At 40.8% G+C, this 27429-nt stretch overlaps 1 protein-coding gene across 3 annotated transcripts in view; it reads left to right on the top strand.

The window, feature by feature from the left end:
• Positions 1 to 300: 300 nt before the first annotated feature.
• Positions 301 to 27429, top strand: part of LOC121096990 (SPHK1 interactor, AKAP domain containing) — a 73487-nt gene continuing 46358 nt past the window's right edge. For 2 of the 3 annotated variants that reach the window (XM_040613677.1, XM_040613675.1), the window contains exons 1-3: positions 301 to 450; positions 19789 to 19891; positions 26262 to 26372. In XM_040613677.1, the coding sequence (XP_040469611.1) occupies positions 392 to 450; positions 19789 to 19891; positions 26262 to 26372 (273 nt within the window). In that variant the 5' untranslated portion in view covers positions 301 to 391. Of the gene's footprint in view, positions 451 to 479; positions 615 to 19788; positions 19892 to 26261; positions 26373 to 27429 lie in introns of those variants that run through there. The other variant, XM_040613676.1, reaches the window with a different exon arrangement.

Genomic DNA, 27429 nt, shown 5'->3' with positions numbered 1-27429 from the left:
CAACTTCCCCGGGCGGCCGGGACCGCGGGGCCGCCGCCGCCCTCAGCGAAGCGGAGACCAGCCCGCCCGCCATGCTCCGGCCGGGCACCCGCTGCCGGACAGCGCTCCGCAGGTGCGACGGGTCCCGGGCACCGCGCCGCCTTGGGCAACCGCTGCCCCAGCGGCCGCCTTCGGAGCCGCCGCAGCCCGCCCCGGGCGGAGCGCACCCCTGCCCGCCGCCACCGCGGCGCCCGGCCGTGAGGGAGGGACGGGGAGGCGGCCGCGGCGGGCAGGGGAGGAGTGAGGCGGAGGGCAGGGCCGGGAGGCGCCGCGCCGCAGCGCGCCGGGGCCGCGCTCTCGCTGCTCCGAGGCGGCCGGAGCGGAGGGGTCCGTCGCCGCCGCCGCGCCCGCCATGCCCGGCCGCCCCCCGCCCGCCGCCGCCGCGCCCGGCCGCCCCCCGCCCGCCGCCAGGTAGGGCCCGCGCCCCCGCCCCTCCCCTCCCCGCGCGCCGCCGCCTGCGCGCTCGGGGCTGCGCCGCGTCGCTCGGGGCTGCCGCCGCCGGTGGGAACGGCTGCTCCGCTCCCTGCCCGGTGAGGAGCCGCGCCGGGCGCCCGCGGGTCCCCGCCGCCTGCCCGGTGAGTAACGGCTCTGGGCGCCCGCCGCTCCCCTCCCGCTGAGGAGCCGCGCTGGGCGCCCGCCGCCCCGGTGCCGAGGACCCCCGGCCGGGCTTACCGCGGCGCGGGAGGCGGTTGCCGGCGGCGAAGGGGTCCCCCGCGCCCCAGGGCGGTCACGGCGGAGCGGGGACAGGGCGGCGGGGCAGGCACGGAGGCGCCGCGCTTCGCTTCTGCGGTGCCCGCGAGGGAGCGCCGCCGCGGGGAAGGCGGGGGGCTGCCGGGCCGGGGGACCGGGGAGCGGCCGGGCCGGGCACCGCGCGTGCCCCCTCAGCCGCGGAGGGGCTGGCGGGGCGCTGCTACCTGCCAGGAGGTGCTCAGCCGCCACGGCTTTACTCCGAAAAAGGAGGCATTGAAGGGCTTTCCTTACATTAGGGGGGAAAAAAGAAAAGAAAAAAAAAAGAAAAAAAATTTTACATTTAATTTGGCTGTAACAGCTGGTTTTCATACCGTAGCATCTTAAATACACTAGAGTCGGTAAGTTGTTTAGTGCACAATAGAATACCTTTAGGATATTGTGCTTAAATCATTTAGACGCACATGCACTACCTAGTAAATCAGATTCTTTCACAATGCATAAGAAACCTTAAAAATCCCCGTACATGTATTACCCCAGCTCCACCAAATGTCTTTTTGGCGCTTCGGAACAACAGATTAGAGCAAAACTTCCGTCAAGGTGGAAAGTGATGCACAGATATGAGTAGCCTCACAAGATGTGGTTAAGCCTAATTTTCAACAATCACAAGCAAATTGAATTTTGATGATAGCAGGCAGACAGAAGTATTATAGAAATTGTACCATTTAAGTATCATACAGACTATCAGAGATAAAAAGCATACATTGTAAATTTACAACTCATTTTTGGTGTAGTCTCTTCCAGTGCCGTGTCCCAATGAGAGATGGGTGATAAAATGATAGAAATAAAGTTCAGAGGAAACAGACTTAAGAGGAAGGTAGTGAAACGATGTATCTCTACCTGAATACTCAAGAGGAACTGGTTCAAGGAGGGAGGGACAACTGAAGTGGGTGGTAATTACTTGCAGGAGAAATTACTTTGATTTGCTTGAAAGAAACAAAAAGCTTTAAAGTAACCCCTCAGAGCTGACTGAATAGTGTTCAATGTCAATAAACTCTCACCGACCAAAGCTTAATAATGTTTTTGCACTTTGATCTGAATTGAGTGATCTGAAAAGAGCCCTTCCTGATTTTTCCCTTGCTATTTCAGGGTGAAATAGGAAGGATTTAACTTTTTGTTGTTGTTAGTTATGGCTAGTAATTTCACATGGAACTCTTACACACTGAATACCAAGGTGATTGTACAAACTTTAGTATTTTATTGGAAGCCACAATCTGAAAGCAAGAGGGACTTTCAGGTTATCTATAGACCTATATTTCACGCTCTACAAGAAAAATTGGGTAGCATGTAACCCTGACCCCAGTAACCTGGGTCAGGATAAAACAGGTATTCCAAAAAGAAGTCTAAAAGATGCTAACAGTTAGACAAGCTGCTGCTTTCCTTGCTTATGGTCTCACTTTACTGTTACACATTTACCTCCTCATATGCATACAGCCACCTTCCAACTCCACAGAATTGTTGCTAGGCTTTTCATCACTATATAAAACCGAGGAAACCAGACTTAACCCACTCCAGAGCTCTGCCATCTGGTCATCTCTTCACCTCAGCTAGGTCTCTTACCCAGAAAACATCATCTATTTCTGCAGCAAGGCCAAGACTTATTTTGCTCCTGGGAGCAACATACATACCTCTTTCTTCATACTGAAGAGCGAGAGAAGTTCTTGCTGTAGCTTAAGCAAGTCAGACTTCCTAGCACCAAGAACTACAGTTCTCTCTTTCATCTCTTTTATCTCCTGCAGCTGGTATGTTGACAGCTGCTTGTTATTTGTTAATCAAGGTAACCCTTTCTTTGCTGAACAACTATGGAAGCTTCATACTTTCTGTCTAATAAGGGTCAGAGGACTCCAGGAAAGAAGGTGACCAGAACAGCGAATAATTTATTCAGGCCATTCCTGTCTTCACCAGGAAACCCTGGGGAAAAGGCACACCTGGGAAGCCAGGGACAGATAGATTGTCCTCATACACCTTCAGCTCATCATGCCACCCTACAGTATTTGGGCAACTTTAACTGGGGACTAGTTACATCAGCTGTCAAGAAATACAAAGAACATATGTCAGCATATAGGAGTTTGCTTTACAGACCAAAGAAAGTTTTTGCTGTCAAACTTGTATAAATCAAGTAGCATTTTGCATCTTTCCTACAGAATCACTTTGGGCATTGGCCTGTTTCTGTGGCTATTCACACCTGATCTTACTCACCACCTACAGCTAGCTTACTAAACCAAGGTCACAGCTCTGCCCACCTTGCTGACTCTCCTGTCGCACACTACAGTCACTGCCCGAGTTCAGCCTAAACTCAGGGTGCACGTTAATTCGCTTGCTTTGGCTTTCTTATCTGAAGGCAAAAGTATAAGCCCCGGGTCTGGATGCCTGCAGCCACTGTGGAGCACAGCAGGGCAGGCTGGTGGCCTTTGGGCATCCACAGAGCAATTAACGTTTCTGGCAGTAGCTTCTTGCCGTGAACGCTTATCCTGGGGATCAGGTGAGCAGGTACGGAGGACTGCACGGAACTGGTAGATGTCTCTTGCTTCAAGCAGCTAAAAGGCATTTTTGGTACACATCGCAGCTGGGAAGCTGGAACTGTGGTCTGTAGTGATTTATTGGGGGTTTTTATATGGTGGAGAAACAAAACCACACTAAGGTCTGAAATATACCACCTTGCACTTTGCCTGTTCAGGTGAAAGGCAGGAAGACAAATACTTGAATTTTTTAGCTATGAGACAGGAACTTCTGTGCTTCTGTCCCCTATGTAAGCCAGTGACTGGGGTGCTGTTGCACAGATGTCTAAGGAGATACAAGCACCCTTTTTGGTAAAACTGCAGTTTCTCTGCTTAAGCTTATGAAACTAAACCTATACACATATGCAATTCTTGGCCAACCCTGTATATCTACAAGTAGCCTTAGCTGACAAATAAGAGTCTTCAGACATGGCTTTTAGACTGGCACATGTTTTCAACACACCTTTTGGGTGAATACTAGAAAGAAAAGGAGGGACAGTAAGTGTTATTCAGAATTAGAAACAGTGCTGGAGCTTAGAAGCAACATTAGACTGAACAGTAGTTCAAAAGAATTAAAATGTATATCCACCCCAAAGAGATGAGAAGTTGCAGGCTGTATATTTTAAACAGTGAAAAGACAAGCCCAAAGAATGTCTGGTTATTTCTGAGAAATTTACTCTCCATGTATTGTGAAAGGTTTTGTGTCACCAATGCAAAATGAAGCATCTTTGCTGTATCTCAGTAATACCTGGCATGGCAGAAAACTTGGGCACGTAGAGCACAGAGAATGGCTAAGAGGAGCCCTTCTGGGTTTATAGGGTCCTGTTGGAAACCCAGAATTTTTTACATTTGATGAATATGCTAGGGCTGACCACAGGCACAAAGAGGTCAGTTATTTGAAGCTAAGAAGAGATCCCAAAGCTGTGGCTGTATCAGACCTCTCTTACAGACAGTAGGCATGTGGCACGCACTCATTGCCGTTGGTAACTTAATGCAGTAACACTAATGTCTCAGACTTCAGCTGACAGCTGCTGTTTTGGTCCAGCAAAGCAGGCCAGATCTTGTATAACAGAGAAAACAGATTTGGTGGCTTTGTACTGAGATGCTTTCAGCAATGAGTAAAATAAAACTTTGATCCTTTAAGGAGACAAAATTGCAGGCAAAGGCGCAAATTATGAAGTTCAACAGTCATGGGACTAAGCTAAAGATAACAGTTTCTTTGAAGAAATTATGAATAAAAAACAAACAAACAAACAAAAAAAAAAACCCAAAACCAGAACAGCAGCACATGAACCAACAGGAATCAGTAGTAAGAATTTGTTTATATTTTTCTACCTCTCTGAAAGAGAAACAAATGTATTACAAATCTCATTTAAATAAGAGAGAGCAAATGAAGAAACCTCCTGAACAAGAGTGTAATATCAAAACTTTCATTATCAAGACAACTGCATGCATTACTAAGTAGCTAGTGTCACATATGAGGATGAAATTTGTTTTTCTGCACTTGTGCAGAGCCAGTATCAGTTTAATACTTGTTGGGTATGCTTTTCATTTGCAGATTAGCAGTTTAATTTACCAGATGTTTGGAGTGCAGTAGCCAGAAAATTTATCTAATGCTATGTGATCGTTTTGGACATTCACTACCTTCTTACAATGTCAGTTTGATTGTCATTGGTGGGAATTCTTGAAATGACATGCTGCATCCTGTTTTCATGGGGAATTACTTTAAACAGTTCATTAACCTGGCTAACCTATGTTGTCAAACATAAGCAACCATTCCCAGTAATGTTTTCACTCAGTGAGGTCAGGGGAGAAAAAAATCAGCTAAAACCAGAAGGAACTTAAAATTGTCAAAAGTCATAAGTCTGTGGATGAGGAATCTGATCTGTTGATGAGTGGAACTGTGGGTGACAGGAGGAGGTAGACTTACAGAAGTAATAAAGAAACGAACTGTGTCATTTCCATGCTTTGTTTCACTAACCTGGTACACCCTATAGTGACAAAAAGCTATGGTTTATTTCCAGACATGCATCTCCACTTCTTCCTTTATTTTGCCACTCATCTGTTTTGAATTCTCTAATCCAGGCTACCTTAGCCTCCCATATAAACTCCACACTTCCGGAAAACGTCAATTAATCTCCTCTTTTGGTTCCTGCTCTACTCCCATACATCACTTCTCCCTTTTCTGACTGCAGTGCCTGTACTAATGTCAGTCACTCTGTTCACAGTTCTGCCAATATGTACCCACCCTTCTTCTTCAGCATTCAGTCCTCTCCTCCTTCAAACACCCTTCCCTGAGATTGACTTGAGAAACCCTAACAAGTAGCAGTGACAGTTTGATATGTCTATAATTTGCTGCTGTGTTGTTCATTTCATATATGATTTAGGCTATGATGGAATCACTCCTTCCAGTGATCATTATAAGCACACCCATTAGGTTAGCAGTGTTTTGCCATCTCCTTACTCAGCCCTCTGTAAATTACTCTTTCTTGTTAATGTAGTTTGTTTTGCTGTACCCTGAGTGGGAGAGAGGGATGGTTGGGGGGTGGGAGCCTTTGTCTGCACTGTGGGCAATGAACCCGAGCACTAAAACCTGCTTCGGGTCACTTCTTCATGCAGCTTGCCATTCCCTAACAACTTGGGTCTATGCACATTGTAAATTGGAGCACCTTCTAAAGAACAGTATTTTAAGCCATGGCTGGCACCTGAACAGCCAGGAATCAGAACAGTAAGTTTCACGTTCAGGCAGCAGAGTGTCTTGTGTGCTTAGGAGCAGGAACAGCCTGATAGGAGAGGCTGGGAGAGCTCGCTCCAGTGAGGATACCAACCTGGGATCATGGGGATCCCAGCAGCGGTCCCTCCATGTACACTCCTCTACCTTACATTCGTTCAGGCTCAGCTGGAATGCTGCAGCTGCCTGTCGGAGACGGTATTGAGTTATTTAACAATGGGGAAACAGCTTCAACATGAAGGACCAGAAAAACAAGCACTAAGAGTAGTTTTGAGCATTCCCCCAGAAGTGGAAAAGGCAGTCTCAGTTTTCTCTCAGAAGAAGCAAAATGAATTAAACTTTTGCATCAAACAATAGCTTTACCTGCCAAATGACTGGCTGATGTGCGGCAGCAGCGCCCACTGCCCCTGCGCACTGTGCAGGCTGCTGCCTGGTGCTGGTGGTGCTCCCTGGGGAGCCTGCCTGGCCCTGGCAGGGGCAGTGCCTTTGGAACACTTCACAGGCAGCAGGAGCTCAGTGTCAGAAATTTGGGGGGACTGTTTCCTTTTTATTTTTTACCACCTCTTGGCTTATCAGTGGATTAGTTAGTGCTTCAGCCTGTATGTACAGTACACCTTCCCTTCCACTCACTTTACTGGAAACAGGGAACAATTACACTGGATATTTCTGTTTTTCTTCTAATAACAAGCACAAATTTAGTATGTGCAGATTAATACTAGGACTGCTGGGATTTTTTTGGTGCCCAGTACGAATTTTAAACCTTCTTTTTTAGTCTCGTCAACCTTGGATTATTTTTGTTAATCTCTTTAGATTCCCTCATTCATTATCTTCACTTCAAGACTTGCCTGATTATTATCAAGTATCACCAATGCCCATGACACATAATACGTAGTCAGTGGGTTTTTTAATCAAAGCTATGCTTTCTCTTGGTTGTGGCATCACAATTTATTACATAGCTAATTATTCTTAACCGCTACGTAAAAAAGTTTGCTTCCTAGATCTTGATTCAATTCAGTACACAGCTGAAAGAAAAAGGACTTTTTTAAAAAAAAATCCTAACACAGAATCTGATGCTGCCATGCACATTTCCCAGCTACTCAAATTCAGAACTGGTCAACAAGTCCTGTATAACCCCGAGTGGTCACTTTTAAGACTGGGACCTACCCTCTGTGCTCTGAGTTGGCTACATGGACTTGCAATAACCAGCTTCTGTGTATTATGGTAGTTTTTTCTTTTCTGGGAAAGCTTTGATTTATGAATTGCTGAGAACCTGGATTTCATTGAACTAAGACATCTTTGTGTTACAGTTCAAACTTTTTAAACAGAAAGATGCACAGCAGTTAGGAAGCCTAGACCTGGATAATTGGCTGATGATGATCGGCTCTCCCACAGATACACCAGATGCTGGTGTGGTAGGATATTGTATAGAACTAATTACTTAGTGGTGACTATGTAGCCAGTTAGATTTGTATGGTTTTTTCTTGCATGGTGGTTAGTTTTCCTGCTGGAGTGGCAGCACAGGGTGCATGAGCTAGGTAAGTCCAGAAAGCTTGAATGTAAGCGTTCAGCACCCAGACAGAACTGTTGTAGAAGCAAGAGCGTTCAGCAGGCCGAGGGTGCTACAGTGCTCATCTGTGCGGTAATCTTAAATTACTTGGGTACTGTAGTTCCGGCACAGCTTACTTAGAATATCCCAAAGGGCTGTTCTTGTATTTTCTTTCAGCAATGAAAAACTGAGGTGGTCCTTGTGAGATTGCATAGTTACCATAATTTCCTACACCAGGCACAGCACATCTCCACCAGCAGCGGAGCTGTTCATTACATGCAGTGGCTCTTCAGAATATTAAAGGAAGAAAGACGACACGTCTCTTAGTTTTCAGAACTGTGTTTAAATTAAGTCCGAATTCTTTTCCCCCAAGACTCATTTGTAACTGTCTTTGCTATTTCAATATGAAAAGGGAAGAGATCAAATCAGCAGGGTAACAGTTCAAAAACGTGCTTATAGATTGCTTCTCTTCTATGTTGTCAAGGCGATGTCTTCCCTCTCAGTGAAAAACGTGTATTACCATTGTAGACATCCAATAAAAATGAACAGCTCATTTACTTTTAAAAGGAAAAGATTTGTGTGCTGTGACATTGAAATGAAAAACTCATCATCCTCACACATATTCTGGAATAAGACCCTCCCCTCAACTAGAAAAGTAATGTTCTTGAATATGTAAAAAACCAGAAGTAATAGCATGGCTACTAAGGAGCTTAGTTGAGCTTAGTTAAATGGTTGCATTGTACCTGCCAGTAAATTCAGCCCTAAGCATAATATATGCCATGAATTCAGTGAAATCCAATGGTCACGGTATTCACATTCTTAAGAGTAAGTAGCGTATGTGAACTGTATCAGTGGTTTGCATGATGTCATTTAAATACTAGTATAGTCACCAACTACAAAGTTTTGATACTTTTAGAAGTATGCCATATTTCTAAGGTTATGGAAATCAATAATGTACATAATGGAACAGCACATATTTGCTGAGTACAACAGATGATTTTCTGATTCAGAAGGCATGGCTGTTAAGGTATAAGGTATTAGAAAAATAATTAACTACTGAAAAAAATAGAGGCAGACAATAAACAAATAATACATTTAAAATAATCATCCAAATCTAGTAATTAAAAACAAAAAGAGAAGCCATAGAATCAGGTTTGGTTTGGCATGGATTGCTTTTGGATCCAAAGAACTAGACCTCTCTATTATACTGCATCTTTCCCCAGCTGAAGTTGTTACAGTGATCCCTCAATAAAACAATAGTAATTTTGCAAAACCTGAAGTGCATGCCTCTTTTTATTTTTTGTTCCTTTGAATCAAAAGAACTTCAACATTGCAGTGCTGATCAGAGTAAAATGTAAACACATCAAAGACATGAAATGAGGCAACCTCAGCTGTTAATAAAGTTAATAGGAAGAGCATGGCTGCTGCTGGGCTCTGCTGAATCAGGGTGACGTCCCTGTCCCAGAGACAGTGAGCACCTTCAGCTTCCTTCATACTGTGAGTTATGGTCATTGGGTGCTTTTGGATGCATTACAAAATACAAAAAGTTCATGCTGCCTTCTTATTTTTACTTTTAAAAAAGGAGCCTGAACAAGGTAATGGCTGTGATACAGGTGGTCGATTTAGATGCCCTTTCCATTTGTAATGTCTGATCTAACTACATGGTCAGCTGCACTGAAGTTACTGTAGGATCTGTGACCGCAGTGCAAGTGAACTTGTCTGTATCTGAACTAACATCCAACTGCAGATCCAGTAATGCATCTGCAAGGACCAAGCACGAAAAACAGCAAGCAGCATCAAAGAGCAATTTTATCCCTCTCAGATTCTCTGCAACCAAATCGCCTCTTGATTTTCAAGTGGATAACTGAAAATCCGTGTCTACACATAGCCTGGTCAATATTTTTGCATTAGGTGTAAATGCAAGGATACTAATTTAGCAACTACTCACGTAATCACACTGCAGGCAACAATAAGGTTATCTGAGAGCTTAACCTGAGCTCAGCTGATGATGCAGATAGTCCTGCTGGACCTTGTGCATCCCAGCGAGAGCAAGCATTTCAAGCCCACGTGTCACAACAGTTTCATAGTTATTCTGAAGTTCATTGCAAAGCAGTGGCTGAAGAAACTCTGCAGTTTATTTACATTGTGACCCCAAGGAAAAAATTAGATTAAGTTAATAACTTACTGATCTGAGTCACCTTTAGATTCTCAGAGATAATGTCCTATGTTCCTTATGTATAGTTAAAAAGGCAGTAGATTTTAGGGGCAGAAAGAAGGAGGGTTCATGTTGCCAAGAAAACCTCAACCATAACTTCTTGGACTGAAATCTCATGCTTTCCTTATGATGGTATAAGCAAGGAAAAAATTGAGAAAGTTGCCTTTATACCTATCACACAATCCTGTTAATCACATTACAGTCCATGGAAAAAAACTTTCAAAATTCAAGCAAGCTAAGCCAAAGACAATATTTGTAGTATCTTGATAGAATTATACAAAAGCATGTTTTATCATATTAAAAGCCAAGGTAATCTGAGGCAGCTTAATTTTATTCACATCTCTGGCAATGTTGTTATGCTTTTTAAAAAAAACATACTTTGAAACAAATGGGTTTCGAGACTTTGTTTTCTATAAGTTATCACAAATTGCTATTTATTGACATATTAACTTAACATCAAAATTGAGAAGATCTGTGTTCCTTTGGAACATTAGTAGCAAACCAGAATTGTTCAAGAATATTTCAGGCATGTAAATTATGTTAAAATAAGATTTGTTGTGAATAAGCAGTGACAGAATGTATTCTTTGTCATTAAAATAACTTCAGAATGTACCCTGACATTTTAACTAGATAGTTTGTGAAATAACTGCAGGTGGTCATAGAAACAATACTGGATTAAAGAGAATAGGAAATTTCTGTGAATATTTTAGATGAAGACACTTACTTTTGGACTATTGTTTTACTTTTCTGGTATCATTAGTTCAGGTAAAAACATAGTGGTTTGTGAACGCTATTATAATGCTAAACAACATTGGGAAAATTTAGCAGGAATCTAAACCAATTTGGCTTTCTTTCAGCTAAAAAGGTCTGGAAACCAGAATGGAGTGAAAGAAATAATACATTTACTAGATAGGTACTTTTGAACGTACTTCAGATACTGTTAAAGTAAAATATTTACCGTAATCAAATTGAGTTTAGTAAGGACCAACATCACAGCTACATACAGTAGTTTTGACCAGTCATTTTTTAGACTACAGATGTGTTGGTCAGGCTGCCTGTCTGGGGAAATGAATGACAACAGACTATGAACTGCCTTCATTCTTACAGCCGTAGAAATTATTTTACAATTGGGTAATGTAATTTCTGAGAACTGCAGAAGAAGAGTAGACATCCATGGAAGAATATCTACCAAAGCTGCTGGCTTTGCTCACAGCAGCAAAGTCTTGGTTCTATCTGGAGTGGGCAAAAGCGAAGAATTCAGGGGGGTAGGTTCATAGTACCTGCTCAGATCTTCTGTTCTGCCAGACACAAGATCAAAATGTCTTTGGTGGCTTGCCAAAATATCTGCAAGTGACCATTATGTTGAGGATTAGGGTAATCTGACCATTTAACTTAAAATGCTCCCTCCTTCATTAATTAGAACAACCACACAGGCTAGTGTGGTTATTTGGTGGTAGGAAGGATCGTTCTGCACTAGCACTGTCCCTGTCTTATAAAAGACGTGGCGTAACACCAGTTCAGCTAATTGCATGCCACACAGATTCCCAGTAAGAGAATCACTTCATCCTGTTCTTTATCCCTCTACTTGGATTGACTTGTATCTCAGAAATGCCCCCCCAAAAAAGAAAAAAAACATTAAAAAAAGGAAAAATAAAAAGAGGTTATCATGCTTCACTGATTAGTTCTGTGGCTTACTGGTGTCTGGGGAGTCTTCAGGCATTTGGAATAAATATTTTGTTATCGTTTTCTTCAGTATTCAGAAACATTAACTGCATCTTCAACTACGCTATAGTGAAGTCAACTGTAGGATCTCATGATTTGTAACACTGTACAGCATGATACTATGGCCTCTCAGCTGGTCATACGTATAGTTTCGGGGTTTTTTCCCCCCAAGATCTCAAGGTGTTCTATAATTCAGAGTCTGTGTTGAAGAACTTGGTTTCCAGTACCACCAGTCCCTTTTCACTAACAGCATGGCCCTTTATCTTTTTTAAAATAGCTGGAAATGATTCTGCAACAATAGGAAACTCCCAGACTTCTCCCTTAAATACCTGGGGACATGTCAGCCCTCTGTTAATCTCAAATTTCCAAAGCCAGATTTATTATATCTGAGGAAAGTTGGTACAAAATATTCCAGAAAGTCTGCCAAACATTAGAAATATGTCACTCAAACATGAAAGCAACGTTCACCTTCCTGTCATGCGCATAATCCAGAGTACCTGCCACATTTCAATTACACTTTTACAATCTAACAAGGAAAACACTGGAACAGCTAACAAGTTTTGATTAGCTACATGCATTTTCTATTCAAATAAAATCATGACATATGCATTTACTTTTAAGTTATGAACATCTTTGTCACATTTCCTTTCAGAAATACTTAGTATCTGTTTTGAATTTAATTAATGAAAATATTTTATAGAGTAGATTTGAGATCTTTAAATGGTAGCTTTTAAAAAAAGTTGTCAGTGAAATACTTGATTGCATGTGCTGGGCTTTGAGGTCTGTTTTATCACTATTTGACTCTGGTTGCTCTAATGCTCAGAATCAGAAACTCACTGCATCAGCCAGTGACAAAAAGCTGGTTGAGAAGCTCAGCTGTGAAGTTTGGCTATAAAATATAAACAAGATGCCAAAAAATTACTTGAACTAGTCAAGATTAACATCCTCCACATGAAATCACCAGTTTCTTCCTATGTCACGTTCCACTGGTTCTTCTGAAATGCCCACCTGACAGTTTGTACATAGCAAAAGGGTGAGGAGCAGTCAGAGAACATGAGCTGTTTGTTAGATACAAGAAACGTTTAAAACAAACTTTTTAAGAATTACTCCGTGGTTTATGGCACGAAAGCCTAATTTGCAACATCTTTGACTTCATCTTGAAAAGGGCTGAGAATTTCCATTTCTAGTTGAAATCAGTGGGAGCTGCTTGCACATTTATTATGCATTTAATTCAGACCAAATTCCACCAGATTCCAGCTGCATCACAATGTTTTTTCCATTATCTTTAAAAGAAGTAAGAACAGATAGCATGACACCCTTGGAATATTACACTGTGCTGCACTAACAATGTAATCTATATTAAGAATAGGCATTGCCATCAAAAGTGCAGTAGTAATATAAGTTGTTTAATGAATACAAAGTCATGAACATTCCTGTTTGAGAGGACAAACAAGTGTTTCTTCTTTATCCTCCTTCCTACAGCACAAGGACAAGTGCTATTGTACGGCACACTTACACATGCTAACTGAACAAGGAATTTTTAGTGGGACATCTTTTTAAGAATATTTCTGATTTTGTGTTGCTTCTTGATGACTTAGTAGGCTTAAATAGCTGCAAGCCGGCTGCTTTGCTGTAGGGGAAATGAAACAACCTTATTGTGTTGTTTCTGTAATGCCTGTGCCTGAAAATAGTGAATTCAGTCTGTATCTCTCTAAAATCATCTTCCCAATCAGCACTACCCACTTAAGTTACATACAGACTGACTAATTGAAGAATCCTTCTTTTAACAAGATTTCTTACCTTTCTTGCAATCAAACCCTCAAGAGTGTCTCAACTCCCCCCCTAGCTGGCATTCCAGAGCTGAGGATGGGCTCCTTGCTTTCAGGGCAGAAAAGCAGTCTTGGCTGGCTTTCAGCCCATCTCTCTTAAAGTGCAGTTCTTTAGCCCTCCCTGAATTTAAAGGTCTGTTCCTTAATCTTTCCCAGGTTCAGTCATTCTTCCTCATCAGACCTTGTCTGGTTGCTAGCTGTTGATCCAGGGCTTCTTATACCTTCTAAAAATCCTCCAAATCAGGAGCTTTTTAAAGAGTCTGCTACAAATGCTGCATCCTATGTAGCGTTCAAGGTGTTTTCTTTCATTGCTTTATGCAGGAAGAGAACTCACGGTTCCTCGTGTGCTTTTTCTGTAGCCTCTTCTGACCAAGGTCCAAGCCTGTCCTTTCTAGAAGGTTTCTTTAGTAAGTAGCCATTCTACCAGCACAAAAAAGGTCCACCTGGAATTGTCCTAAAGTTATGTCAAATCCGGGGATAGCTGGGAAAAAGGCAAGATCACTATCAGCTGTATGCAAGCACCCAGTTTATATTGGGTTGGCTCTCTGTCAGTAAACTGCTGAAATACGTTAACCATAACAAAAAAAAAGAAAAGAAAAAAAGAAGAAAAAAAACCCAAAACCACCAAGCAACCCAATCATCTGTCATTCAGCTCCTGATTGTCAACTCTTTGATTTGATTGTCTACTCTTTTATCTGAGTAAACCTGCCATAATTATTGAACGTGGAGAAGGTTGTCAGGCTTGTGCATAAAACCTTGTTATTTTTCCTTTAAGAATTAAATCAGTAAAGGAAGGAAGGAATATTTCTAAGTAAATCATACAAAATTTAGTTAGTTTGGTTTACGTTGACTCTTCAGTAAAAGTCATCAGTTCTTTTACATTTTTAAAACATGTCTTGAAAGAAGGCTGATCATTGTTAATATTTCCAAAGGCTTCTATATTTGTTTGTTTTTTAAAAAATTTGGAGCAGAATAATGGAGATTCAGAGGTCTGTGAACATGGAAGGAAAAGTCTTTTTTATTGTGTGGCGTACCATAGTATGAGTTGTCTTTTCTCTGCTCCCATTTTTCATTGGCACAGATCTAAAGACCTGGTCTTTTTGCAGATGTATCACCAATAAAAATGAAACTTAAATCAAGAGTACCCCAGTGACATTATGAAATGAGCAATCTGAATATAAAGCACTTTAACTTCTACTCTTTTTAGTACACTGGTCTGTAAAACTAGCAGCCCAATCCTGTACCTGCTTGACTGCATATAGACACTCAGGTCTGATAACGATGGGAAGTATTCAGTATTTTCTGTTCCCAGTGAAGTCAACAGCAGCCAAAGAAGACTGAACCAAGTCTATGAACACCTTAGAAGATCTGACCCTGATATTGCCAGTGATTATATTCTGCACATGGGTTCCAAATCCATAACAAAATCAGAAAGACATTTGTTTGAGGTATTTATAGAGTGTCTGTTTGACTAACCATCTGTGCCCTGATTGAAGTATACACATGGTCCAGACTGAATAAAAACCAATCATATGGATTAAAATAGTAACTTTGACACTGTTACATCTAAAGATTTTACTGCTAGTGACTTTATTGACCTCTTTACATGTAAAGGTAAATTTAAAAATTGTAAAATCTGAAACGTAGCATGAGGAAAGAGTGTGCCTAGTCTGTCCACTTTGGAAAGGCTTTGAAGTTAAGGGATGCTGTTTGAGTACTGCATGCCTTTCAAAACTGCTGTTTGCTTAAGGTCTGGATTAAGCTAGCTGCCTTCCTCAGTTTCGGAATAGCTTTGGGGTTTATTTGTGAGTGTAAAAGTAAGAATATGCTAGCGTATTTTGCCATGCTTTCACTTGTATCATATTTCTGTTTCAAAATACAATTCATTCCTTTTTTTGTTCTTCATGGTGTTCAGTACAAATGTTAGCAAAACATTAGAAATGTAGCCGACTATAGCTTAGGGTTAATTGCACTGAGAAACCTCACTGTGTTTGTTCAGTTTGCTTCCTTCATCAAAATTATCTTTTTCATGGATCAGTATGTTTTGTATGTTCAAAACACTGAGATTAGGAGTCATAATGGAAAGATGAAAAGCACTAGGCTATAATAGCATCGATTCGGAATATACATATAATGGTCATTTATTATTTATTGAAATTGCTTCTTAGGAATGATTATTGAACAGCAAGTTTTTGGAAGCTGGTTATGCTCGTTCAAGATGGTAGGAAATAGAAGTTTCTGATATTGTTTCACAAGATTAATTTTCTTTAATGATAACCTGGGGAATTCTTTAAATTACCTCTTCTCAGTTGATGTAGCACCATCTGCCACATCTGCAAAGAAGATAATTATTTTTAGGAGCAGCTGTGGTTTTTTTATTAAGTCTTGAGTCATCAAGGTCAGTATTTTTGAATTATTCAATGTATGAAAATAGAAGCAATTGTTTTGCATTTTGGTCAATAATAAAGGATGTATTGTTACTATAGTTAGTCCCATAAACCTCATAGCTATTTACTACAGTCATCTAATTTCCAAGAAATTTGTTTGCATTCTTTGTGATAGCATTTAGCTTTGTAGGAAAAAAGTATCAGTCATAAATTATGAAACAGTAAGAAAGCACCTGGTGGCAAATAAGTGACTGTGGAGACTCTTCTGTTAATGGAAATATTAAAGTGAAAATGGCATACTTCTTAAGATGGAAGGTCCAGGTTCCCAGCTTCTGTTTCAAAAGCTGAATGGTAAATTAGGATCTCTCACACCAAAGGAAAAATCCCCAAATGAGCCATCCTTTGACAGAATTCCCTTGTTATGCCTGTGGCCTTCCATGACAGCTCTAAATTAGATGCACACATCTAAGTCAGATGAGCATTCTCCAACACATAATAAACAAGGGGAACCAAGCAAAGGTGAGAATTAGGAACTGAAACTTTCAACAGCTTGCTTTATGTCGCAGTAAAAAGGCTCTCATCTGTGCCAGATGCCTTGAAAGACTAGTGCTTTGTGTAAACTCTTAAAGTGAACTAATGAGTATAGTACGTGAATGCAGAGGTATCATTTGATGATGAGGTGGCTACATCTCTGCAGCAGCTTCTTTCAGCTTCCTGCTGTTGAGGTACTAATGAGAGCAGGCAGCTTCTCAAAGACAGAATAGTTTTTCCCTGGGGAGTTAATGGAAAGTAGGTTTATCTTACTGGCTTTACTAGAGTGAACGTGGCAGAGCTGTATGGCCTGAGGAGGGTCTCTTAAGAAATCACACAGGTGTTGAAAATCCCAGCTTAGAAAAGGTGGCCACAGGATAAAGAAAAAGAGGAAACTTTGATCTAACTGAGAGATGAGATAATTGAAAAAGAGATGTTGAAAGCCCAAACCCGTGTTCCCTGTTGAAAGAAAGACCCGTGAATCTGAAGCTAGCTAGACAGAGCCTCATACACTGCACCTCCCTGAATTAGGGAAGACTCAGGTTTGCGACATTGGATGCCCAGCCTGAAGAAGCTCAGCTAGGTGCTCGTTTTTCCATCAGTTAGTGTGTACTGCTACATACCTACTTTGTGTGATACCTAGAGGTATGTAGCTGACCATCAGTGGTGGCCAAAGTGTAGGGGTATGTTTCTCTACACTTTTTTTTAGAAATTGTATACCCATAAACTCACTGAGGAAAAGGCTGTGGAGTCTAAAACTGTTTCTGAATTTAGCTCTCATAATTCAGCATTTCGTTGTTAAAATCACTCTGCTTTTCAGTCACTCTGAACCCCGATTGCATGAATCTGGTTTGCAAACAGTGGGAGCCTGGATTTCATGACTGGCACAACACTAGAGATGCACTGCAATGCAGCGTGAGAGTAAGGGTTCTGCTCTACAGTTAACAGTACAGGAAACAGGAACCCTAAGATAAGAAAGAAGCTCTGGAAGTGTTACAGATACTCGTAAATGTGTTGTCCCTTGTCGTGTGAAACGCAGTTGCTGATTTTACCTTGTGCTCTGAGTAATCAGCTGGATGTGACATACAGCTCTGATGACTGGGATAGCTAACAAGAGAATTTAGGATTACCAGATTTCAGTAACACCAAAAGCAGTTGTTGTTGCCTGTCTAAACTTCAGTCTGAGATGGAGCCTTTTCTCGTTCAAAACATTTAACGGCGTTCTACATTTATGTCCCTCATCACATACTTTAAACAAGCATTACAAATCAAAAGTGGGTTTATTTTGGAAAGAACACAGATTTTAAACACTTAAGGATATTCAACAGATCTTTTTGATTGCCACATGACTAGAAAGGCAGCTTTATACACATAAAGTATGAAACATTTAATGTGTAACCCCTTACTGGAGCATCATCCAGAGAGAGCACAAATTTGTTAATACTCCAGAATGTGACTCCTCAACTATATTTTCCAGCTATGCTTTAATGTACTATTTTATTTATACTGTTTAATTACGGTCCCCAAAGGCCTTCAGTTAGTGGCCACACTATCACATTTGTTGCTTCTAGATTCAGCGACACTTTGTGCACTAGAATTTCAGCTCCCTGCACACAATGTAACTCAGAGTATAGTCATTATCAGTATGTCAGCTCCCTGAGGGCAAAGCGGTGGCAAAGTCACTCACTCTTCCTCTCAGTGAAGAGCAGGAGAAAACAACGGGCCTAGTACTTCAACCTGCAGGCCAGACTTCATTTGTGATTTACTATTAGATTGCAGAAGCGATGCATCCTATAAAAAGAGGCAGTGCACCGCTGCTGCTGGGAGTACCGAGTGTTACCTAGTACAGAAGCTGCATCTAAATGTGGGCTTACCAAGGAGGGCCCTTAACTTATACAATATTTGACCCTCTGAATATGAGGTTCTTATTTTAATGAAAATGTAAAACCAGAATGACTTCATATGTTTAATGTCCCTCACCCTCTTAAAGAATAAAGAATAGTAAAGAGTTACTGTTTATGTATATAATCTGAGCAATGGAGCAGAATTTTTTAAACAGAGAAAAGTCTCCTTTCTAGATATAAATGGTGCTAGTATCTTAGAGTATTAAGTAGTACCACACTTAGCAAGTGAACTCATTTAACCTACTGATCTCACTCATGCATCTGTATTCAGTCCTTCCCTGCAGCTCAGGAAGCTTCCCCCCAGTTAGCAATTAATAAGTGCTAAGTTAGTTTTATATTTTTCATTCACTCTTCTAATTCCAGCACATACACTTTTCTAAAATAATTACAGAGTAGCACCACACATATCAGCAAAATTCTTATTGACAGTTACTTGTCAAGTGAAAGTGGGTATATTCATAACTGGTCCTAAGCAGTATCAAGTGAAATATACATACATGAATCTTTGAGAGAAAGGTAGATTTACTGATGTTTGAGTGTGGATTTAGGCAAAAAAATGAAAGTAGTGTCCTTTTAACATACCGGTTTAAACTCCAGTGAAGGCAACTTACGAAAATGCATTTTAGTTTTTAATTGAGCGTACCAGGAAATGGCACATGGTCTGTTATCACAATTGATGAAAGATTATTTGTTAAGGCACAGTAACCTGGTCGCCTGTTATGATCCAGCACAACGTGTTCCACGTCTTCTCATAGTTGACTTGCAATAAACGAAGAGCACTCTAGAGACCCAATTTGGGAAGCAGAACTTGGTCATGTAGGATGCTCTTTCCCTAGTATGTTTCTGGAGAAACAGCCCTTTTGCACTGGATGGTCTTTAATTGCGATCACATCATGTCCAGGCAGAGAAGCTTGAGCTGTGACAGTTTGATCTGTTGTATGGAAGGACATCTTACACGAGTGGCCTAAACTATTCCAAAAGAAAAGTGTGAGGGGTAGTACCAGCTGTGCACGCAAATAACTTGACTGTGGAAGCTTATTTTTATGGTTTTGTATTTCACATCTGCACAGTCCCAAAGTAAATATAGTTTTGTTTTGTACAACTGACTCGCAAAACAGTGTACTTGCATTGCTTTTGCTTACCTTTGCTCCAAACCTACAACGTATCAAGATATTCCATCTAAATTACAGAATTAATTCAACTGCTCCCCATCGTGTTTTTTACACTTTAATCACTACCCCTTTACTTCTATCCAGGCAGGTGAAAATATAGCAAAAAATTATTTTGTCTGTCAAGCTGAATTAATGCAGCAAGTATTTAATTTTCTGCTCCAAGCTGCCTGCTTATGAAAACAAGCTAGGACCACTTTTTACAGTGTCATTCAAAAGGGGCAGATGTGATAATAGGCAGCTATATGCTATCTTGTAGTCTTCAGAAGACATTGGTCTGCTATTTTGTATCCAAAAAGGGAAAACCAGGTAATAAATAGACTACTAACATCAGCAAGGAGAGTATAGACAGCTTCTTGTAATCTAAGTTACATCACTTTACTGAACTGTATGTTGGTATCATTTGAGGTATCTGTGTGGCTGAGTCACTGGAAAGGTTTTTGGGCATTTGTTTCTTTTTTGTTCTTCAGCAACTTTGAATCTCCACTGATGCCTGAAGTTCCAGAGCACCAGGGCAGCAGCACAGACAGTTTGGCAAGCAGTTTGGGAAGCTCTGTCACAGCATGTAAGAAGGTAACTTCTAAGTTTATGTTATTTTCAAAGACAGATATATCCCAGGTTATAGCTTTGCTTTTTAGCTTTTGTCTTTATTGGGGAATACAAAATATAACTGATACCTAAAAAAGAAAAGGACTGATACAAAGAAATAAATTTTGGGTGCTGTTATCGTGCCTTGCAATTTTGTCTGCCTGGTCTATACTTGTCTGTCCCAAAATACATTATGCATATATGGGAGATAAACATTTCTATTTTTCCTCATTATCTGACAATATGAAATAAAAGCCGTGCATAGTGTGAATACTTTCAGGACTGCTCTTCAATAGGTGGCAAATTTCTGGGACCTAGCCTGAGGGTCTAGAGCTTTGCTTCTCTCAGGTCAATACGATGGAGGGTCCTTCATGAAAAGCTTTTCTGCCTTCCCTAATATCTGACTGGAAGGGTTTCAGCAACCCAGAAGGTAGTACAGCTTTGACCATTGCTGGGTTTGTTGCCTCAAAATGGGTTTATACATAGTTATTTAATTTAGAGGATGTGGCAGGGGAAAAAAAAGCAGTGCCTGTGTGTGCATGTATGTCATTAGGAGAAGTCAGATATGACTGACATTATTTTATGCATGTAGGTAATTTTGGTACAACTGAGAATACACAGGTGAAGGCCATGGATGCTTCCTTTTATTCCTCCTCCCCAGGGCCAGGTTACGGCAGTGCAGCCTGAGGAAGGGGGCACTGCCAAAGACCCGTTGAGGAGGGCAGGCCATCTTTCATCTCTCACTTTGCAATAACCCTCAGAGCTCTACTGTCTCCCACAGGCGTAATTCTAGAGCTGATAAGAAAGCTTTTGTCCTAACACAGAAATGTTATAAAATTTCACAGTTCATTCAGTCTTCCCATAATTCTTACTGTTTTTCCTTTTCCTTCCACTAGTAATAATAATGCTTTCCTTTTGTTCGGTTTTTTTCCCCCCGATACAACAACAATATATATTTATACACGTAAGCACAGAGAGAGAAAGATAAAAAATGTAGAAGATTTATTTTCCTCATCCTGAAAACTGTACTGTGGCTCTGGGGAGGGAGCTTTGTCTGCTTATGGAAATTTTGTTAAATGTAAAATCAATTATATAAAAAAAGAGCTCAACAGACTGATGCGTAAGCTGCAACTGGGCTTCTCCAGCTCACGCCAACATGGCTAAAAGACCAAGTATCAATATTTCATTCGACCAAAGGGTTTGTTTATTTGCAGAACAATACCTGATTTTTAACAAATGCTGCCGACTGTAGTTGGAATCTTCATAGAGGCAGAAATAGACAGAAAACCCATTGTGCAGGAGAACAGCTTAATTTTTTGTTTAATCTCAGAGTCATCTGTTTTATAGACTGAAGGACAAGTGGCACAGCACTGAGAAGTGCCACCACTGTGTTTACAAATGCTCCCAGCTTGGTCACCTTCAGAAGCACCACTCCCTTTTAAAGGCTAGCCTTTACCACATGATTTAGAGCTGCTTCACCTGTCTGATCCCTTACATCTGAACTTTTCACTGTAACACGAGTAAATTTTATGATTGTCGGCACACTGAAAGAAGTGATTCACTTCTGCCAACACTTCTGACAAACAGCAGGATATTTTGGGCTTTACAGCATTGTCACAGAATGTATTACCATTCTTTTTTTGTGTGGGGAAAAGGATAAAGAATTACCAAAAATAGGCCATTACCTTCTCTTTTAGCTTGTGTTACAGTGATTTTTAAGTTAGATGTGTAATTGGTGGTGGAGTGGAACACTATGGGCTCCTGCTGCAAGGGAACAGTTTAAACAGTTGACTTGCAGGTTTGAGTAATTGTAGCTGGCATGAATGGCTCCTGTCGGGAGCCATATGAAATGTGGCCTGTTACTACACAGATCGATCTGAACAAATGTGGAAGATGTTCCCCTCGATATCTCATCTTATTTGGTATGTCCCACTTTCATATCTTTTTTGATGAGTAGTAATTAACCAAAGCAATTAAGATGATCAGCCATGAAGACGCAGATGTTTCATTTGTGGAGCAGAGCCTTTTTAATGTTGTCTCAGCTATAGATATTTACTGTATTTTAATGTCTTGTGATCTAAATCAGGGAGCAGGAAGCTGTTACACTAAACTCATATGCAATATTTTCCTCTGGGAAAGAGTGACTTTTCTAATCCACACTCTGCTAGAGGCTGATTTAGTTCATTGATTCACAACACACTGAGTAATGCTGACGGCTGAGTCTCTAGATGAGAGTGGAAAACTTTTTTTTTAGAACCTTGAATTACTGCTGATTTCACATTTAGCACATGATGCAGATTCATCCTGAATTATTTTCTGAGTGTGATGATCCTGCTCTGAAGCAGATACCCAGCAGTATAGTGTGTGCAGCTGGTACATAGAAGTATGGTCAATGAACCAAGTTCTGCTTTCAGTTGTATCATTGCAAATCAGAAGCATCCTTGCTGAATTCAGCAAAACTGCTAACAATGTATGTCAGTGGGATTGGCCCGGAACTTGTCTCAATTAGGTAAGAATGAAGAGAAGTACAAGAGAGGAGGAAATTTTGGCAAGTTATAATGTTTGCCTGAAAAGTGCAGGCTATAGAATAGAAGGATGCTGACTGACAGCTGAAATAGTAGGGGCTTAGGTTTCTTATCCTTTCATATAGACCAGCTCAGCGTATTTTAAAAATATGCTTAAATGCAAAAATTACAATCTGAATGTACTGGTAGAATTACATCTCTGAGGAATACCAGTTCTCACATTGCATTTGATTAATTAATTAGCCCTGTTAATTTAGGCCAGCTCGTTCAAGCTTATACAGTTTTGATCATCGCAGTCATACATTAGTTTGCTTTAAGGACTTCAGTATATTCCTTTAAAAGCATGAATATCCCAGAAAGTCTTAATATATATCCAAACTCCCACTTTATATAAACACATGCCCCTAGTTAGCAAGGAGAATTGCCTTACAATATTGAGATGCTCTAAGCAGTATTACATTCACTCTTACCGTATGTTTGTCTTTGACCGTGATAATATTACTGTCTGTTACCAAAGAAATATGCCCCAAAGTTCATTTTTGCATAGCAGGTGTGTGCAGTCAGCATTGCAGGGTGGCCCAAATTACCCTTCCTCCAAAGAAGCACTAATGGGAAGGTTCTGAGCAACAACATGTCTGTAATGGTCCTAATGCAGAAAGTTGCATTTCATAAGGTAGGTTCATAAACTTATCCAAAGTTTACACCTTGTTCCTGCCACCCTTTACTCAAATGTCACCTCCCATCTCCTGAACACTTTTTCTACACGTATTTAGGTATGTGTAGAATGAGACCCCATGCAAGGAGGCCTCCCACATATCCCTGTACACCTCCCTTTCCCACAGAGCTATCTTTCATGAGTAATTTCCAGAGGCTTTTCAGATGACTTTGGTCTGACCTATATTCCTTAGATTGCCGACCTCCATCAGCTTCTGCTGCATGGACTCAAGTATATCTGGTTTTGGTTTTGTCCCCTGTCTTCTTCGAATCCAAAATGCTGCAAATTATATTCTCCAGCCTTGAAAAGTTATGTCTGTTGCGCCCTTCTTCACATTTCTGGCTGTGTTCTCCAGTGCATGTGCAGAACTACTTATGCACACATGAGACCATAATCTGGCCCAGGGAAAACATCATCCTACTGTTGTTGTTTATCTCCGTGAAGTTACTTAAAAATCACATGCTGTCCTTGACTTCAAAGTCTATTATGAAAAGCTGCATACAAAAATTAAATGTACTACAAAGCCTTGCAACTTATAAACCATCCTGGAGTGACCCCAGCTTGGCAACTATGACCTGACCTGATCAAAACATTTGTTCAGGAGAGTTATTTTTTTTCTGCTGGTGCTTTACCAGTATTTGCTTCCTGATAAATGCATCCTCTGAAAGAAAGGTAGAACTACCAAGGGTCATTGAACATCCTATAGGAGGAGAAACAGGTGAAGTTTGGACTGCCCAGCTCTTGTCATGGGTTTACCAACTACAATATACATCTGCTATGATCTAGCTGATCTGAAATGCTGGGTGTGCACACCAAGTCCTCATGAGACGAAGAGTAGCACCAAGGATTTCTGAAGCTTCTTTCTGCATGATGATTTCTGCCCACCACAGTTTCTCAGGAACTGACTGAGATTTGGGAAAGAAAGATATACAGTGATTAAAGCTGAAAGGCAAATTTACTGTGATTTTTAAGGAAATTACTGCTTGTTACAGCAAAAGCTATTTAAGCTAAAGAAAACTGTTTCCTATGTATGCAGAATTATGTCTTAACAGGTAATTAGAACTTCAGTCCTTGAGGGTGACAAGATCCAGAATCAGATGAAATCTGAAATCATACATAATATGTGTGTGTGTGTGTGTGTGTGAATGTACATATAAGTTCTATTCTTTACGTCTTTGTAAAAGCCTCAGAAGATGGTAATTTTTGAAAAAGAGGGAAAAAATGCTTGATTCTAGATTGTACCAACTAGTTTAAAATGGTTCAGTATTTCCACATTTGAAAATATTTCTTAATAATAATAAAAAAGAGCCATTTATAACACTAACAGGAAATTGTTTCTGTGGGATATGAAATATATTATTTTCCCAATCTAGTCTCAGAGTTAGTTATGGTGGCAGGAATCTTTTTGCACTGAGACAGGAGGTTATAAAATGTATTGAGGGCAGAGTAATTCAACTGGGAAACAAGATTAGCTAGCAGCCTCCAAGAAGAGACTGGTGTTGATGTGAAGCATTCGTGAGCCTTTGTCATTCTCAGAACAGTCTTTGGGCACAGTGCTTTTTCTGAGTATTTTGTGAACCCTAAATCTATATTCAGAAGCTCTTTGAAAGAAATCCCACAGCAGGGCTGGAGTACTGAGGAACAATGCCCACAGAGGTGCACAGCCCTTGTGGCGGGCACTGACGAAGGGCTCTGAGGCCAGCCAAACATAGGCTGTGGTGTTCCCCATTACCTCCTCATCCACCCTCTGCTGACTTTTATTCAGACATCAATATAGAATAATACAGGCAGTGCAGTATTAACTAGCTAACTGGCTTTCTGCCAGAAAGATAAAAATTAAGAGTGGGTGTTAGGCTGTGGGTGTTAATAAGCTTACTGCTGGATTGCCCCTGAGTATTAGAAAATTGTGTCAGCTGTCCAGATCAGCTTTCTGCAGTCATTCATCTTCCCTGAGAAGTGAAGATGCCTCAGGAGCTCCTCTCACTTCTCCTCGTAGGGAAGTGATGTAGGCTTACAGATCGAGTGTTCCTGAAGTAGGGCAAAGGTGTGTCAATGCAAAACATGCAGTAAAGTATTCAGGGTAGATCATTTTCCAGGTAGAGCAACAAATTTATATTTTAAAATATCACTATTAAAATAAAAGACTAAAGAGCTAGAGTACAGCCTATTTCCATGTAATGCAAGAACTGCGAGAAGTACAAACAAGTACAAACATACCCCCATTTCACAAACATACTTGTTAACATTGCTGCCTGGGGAAGACGACGACGTGCAAAATTTTCTGTAAGTAGCAGCATCGTTGTTGCAGCTATTCTCTTCCTGCTGTTACGTAGCTGGTTTAAAAATACTAAGGGTCCCTCTTTTTCATGGGAGAATATTAGTACAGAGGCAGCAAGTGCGTTAATTCAGGTCAATCTAAGCATCAGACTTGCAAAACTGGCTTTAGCTCTTTATAGTCTGGATATCTGTAGCCCCATTTTGGTTTTGTTTGAGCAAAGCTTGTGGCACAGGCTGTAGGCTAAGTCAACACAGAAAGATTAAACACAAAGTTTTGGTCTCAGGGTACTGACTGTGCTCAGTACTCATTACAGCAGGTCATAAGTAGTTTAGCTTCTCAGAAAGCAGAAAAATGTGTTTAAGAAGAAAGAGTTTGTAGCCTAGGTGGTCTCAGAAATGAGGCTGCTGGCAGAAGGAATAGTACTGATCTATTGTGGTGAGAGATACAGTAAATCATAAAGGCTGCAAGTTTGTACACTCCAGTATAATCAAATAATTAGTTTTCCCACAATCTATGTTCATCACTTTAACACAGAACAAAACTCCTAGCAATATTCTCCAATAAAAATTTTGGGCTTAAGCATCTCCTTCAAGTATCTCCAAGGACTTCCAGTTCTGAAAGAAAATAGGCTAATACTTTAGGGGATATATAAATCACTTGATTTAAGGTGCATTAACTGGACAGGTCCAAAAGGAACAGTGGTGCCAGTGGTGCCCCCCCCCGCCAAATTTTGTAGGCAAGATTTCCTTTGAGTTACAACAATAGAGTTCAGGCCCCCAAAGCACAGTAGGACTGAGTACTTTTTTAATTATTTTAACTTTTTAACTATTTTAACAGATTCTCTGCAGTAACAGTCTGCTAGAATCAACAGACTACTGGCTACAGAATCAGAGGACGCCATGCCAAATTGGCTTTCTGGAGGACAAGTCAGAAAGCAACTGTGCCTCAGTAAGTACTTGCTGTAATCTCCTCTGAGGAAAAGTCCACTGAGAGTTATTTGTGCAGGGTGTGGGGCCAGCCACAGTACGTGTTAAATTAAAACAAGTCAGTGACTAACTGATACTGAAATTATAGCAGTCTGTCTATAGTTTCTGTAATTTCCATCTTTCTGGTAAAAGCTAACATACAAAGCAAAAATGCATACAGATTTCTATACAGAGCACATTATTAAGATTACTGCAGAAGTTTCCCCACATTTGGCCTTCAGACTTTGTGGCCCTCTGTATTTTCTTATGTTCATTGTCTGCAACTGACAGGAAAGAAAAATAAGCCAAAGAGAAAATTATTCCAAATCATAACTTGTTAAGAGGCAGGTTGGAAAGAGCAGATGTTTAAAAAGCTGCTCAATGTTCCTGAAGGCATAGAGATACACAATTAGAGAGAAAACTCTTTCTGTATTAGATGAGGAGAAGCTGCTAAAGAACTCAAACAGAATTATTTTACATTTGAAATGAAATTTCAATCTCACTATTGTGGGTTATAACAGCTTTTGATTAAGAGCGTACATGAAGAAATAGGAGTTGTTATGTTGCTTTACATACTGTCTACATGAAACTGGGTAGAAGTTCATTGCTATGATTGTAGTTATTTTTTATTTGATGAAGGGCTCAGGAGAGCAGATCCTTACTCAGAATCCCATTTGATTACTACTCCTTGGCCTCCGTAAGCCAACAAAAACTGTAGAAGAGAGCAGTTTTAATTCAGGCGAAAGGTTTCCAGCACTGCTTTCGCTGCACACCACCTAAAGCCCAGCTGAGGCTCTCATGGAGCCTGCTGGGGGATTCCCTCGAGGACATGGACATTTCAGCTCTAGCTGATGAACCCAGGCACCTGCCGTCAAGAAGCTGAATCTCCATCCCATGGTGGTGATGACTGGAGGCTTTGTATCTTTGCCTGGGGGTGATGAAGCATGCTTGAGAACAGCAGGAGTGATACAACAGTGCAATTACAGCAGTTAAAACTTAGGAATATGGCCAAAGGTTTTACAGCTCAGTTCACTGTCACA

The sequence above is a fragment of the Falco naumanni genome, chromosome 13, assembly GCF_017639655.2.
Source record: "Falco naumanni isolate bFalNau1 chromosome 13, bFalNau1.pat, whole genome shotgun sequence".
NCBI lineage: Eukaryota > Metazoa > Chordata > Aves > Falconiformes > Falconidae > Falco > Falco naumanni.
The sequence above is the reverse complement of the archived record's forward strand: the minus strand, read 5'-3'. Positions and strand labels throughout refer to the sequence as shown.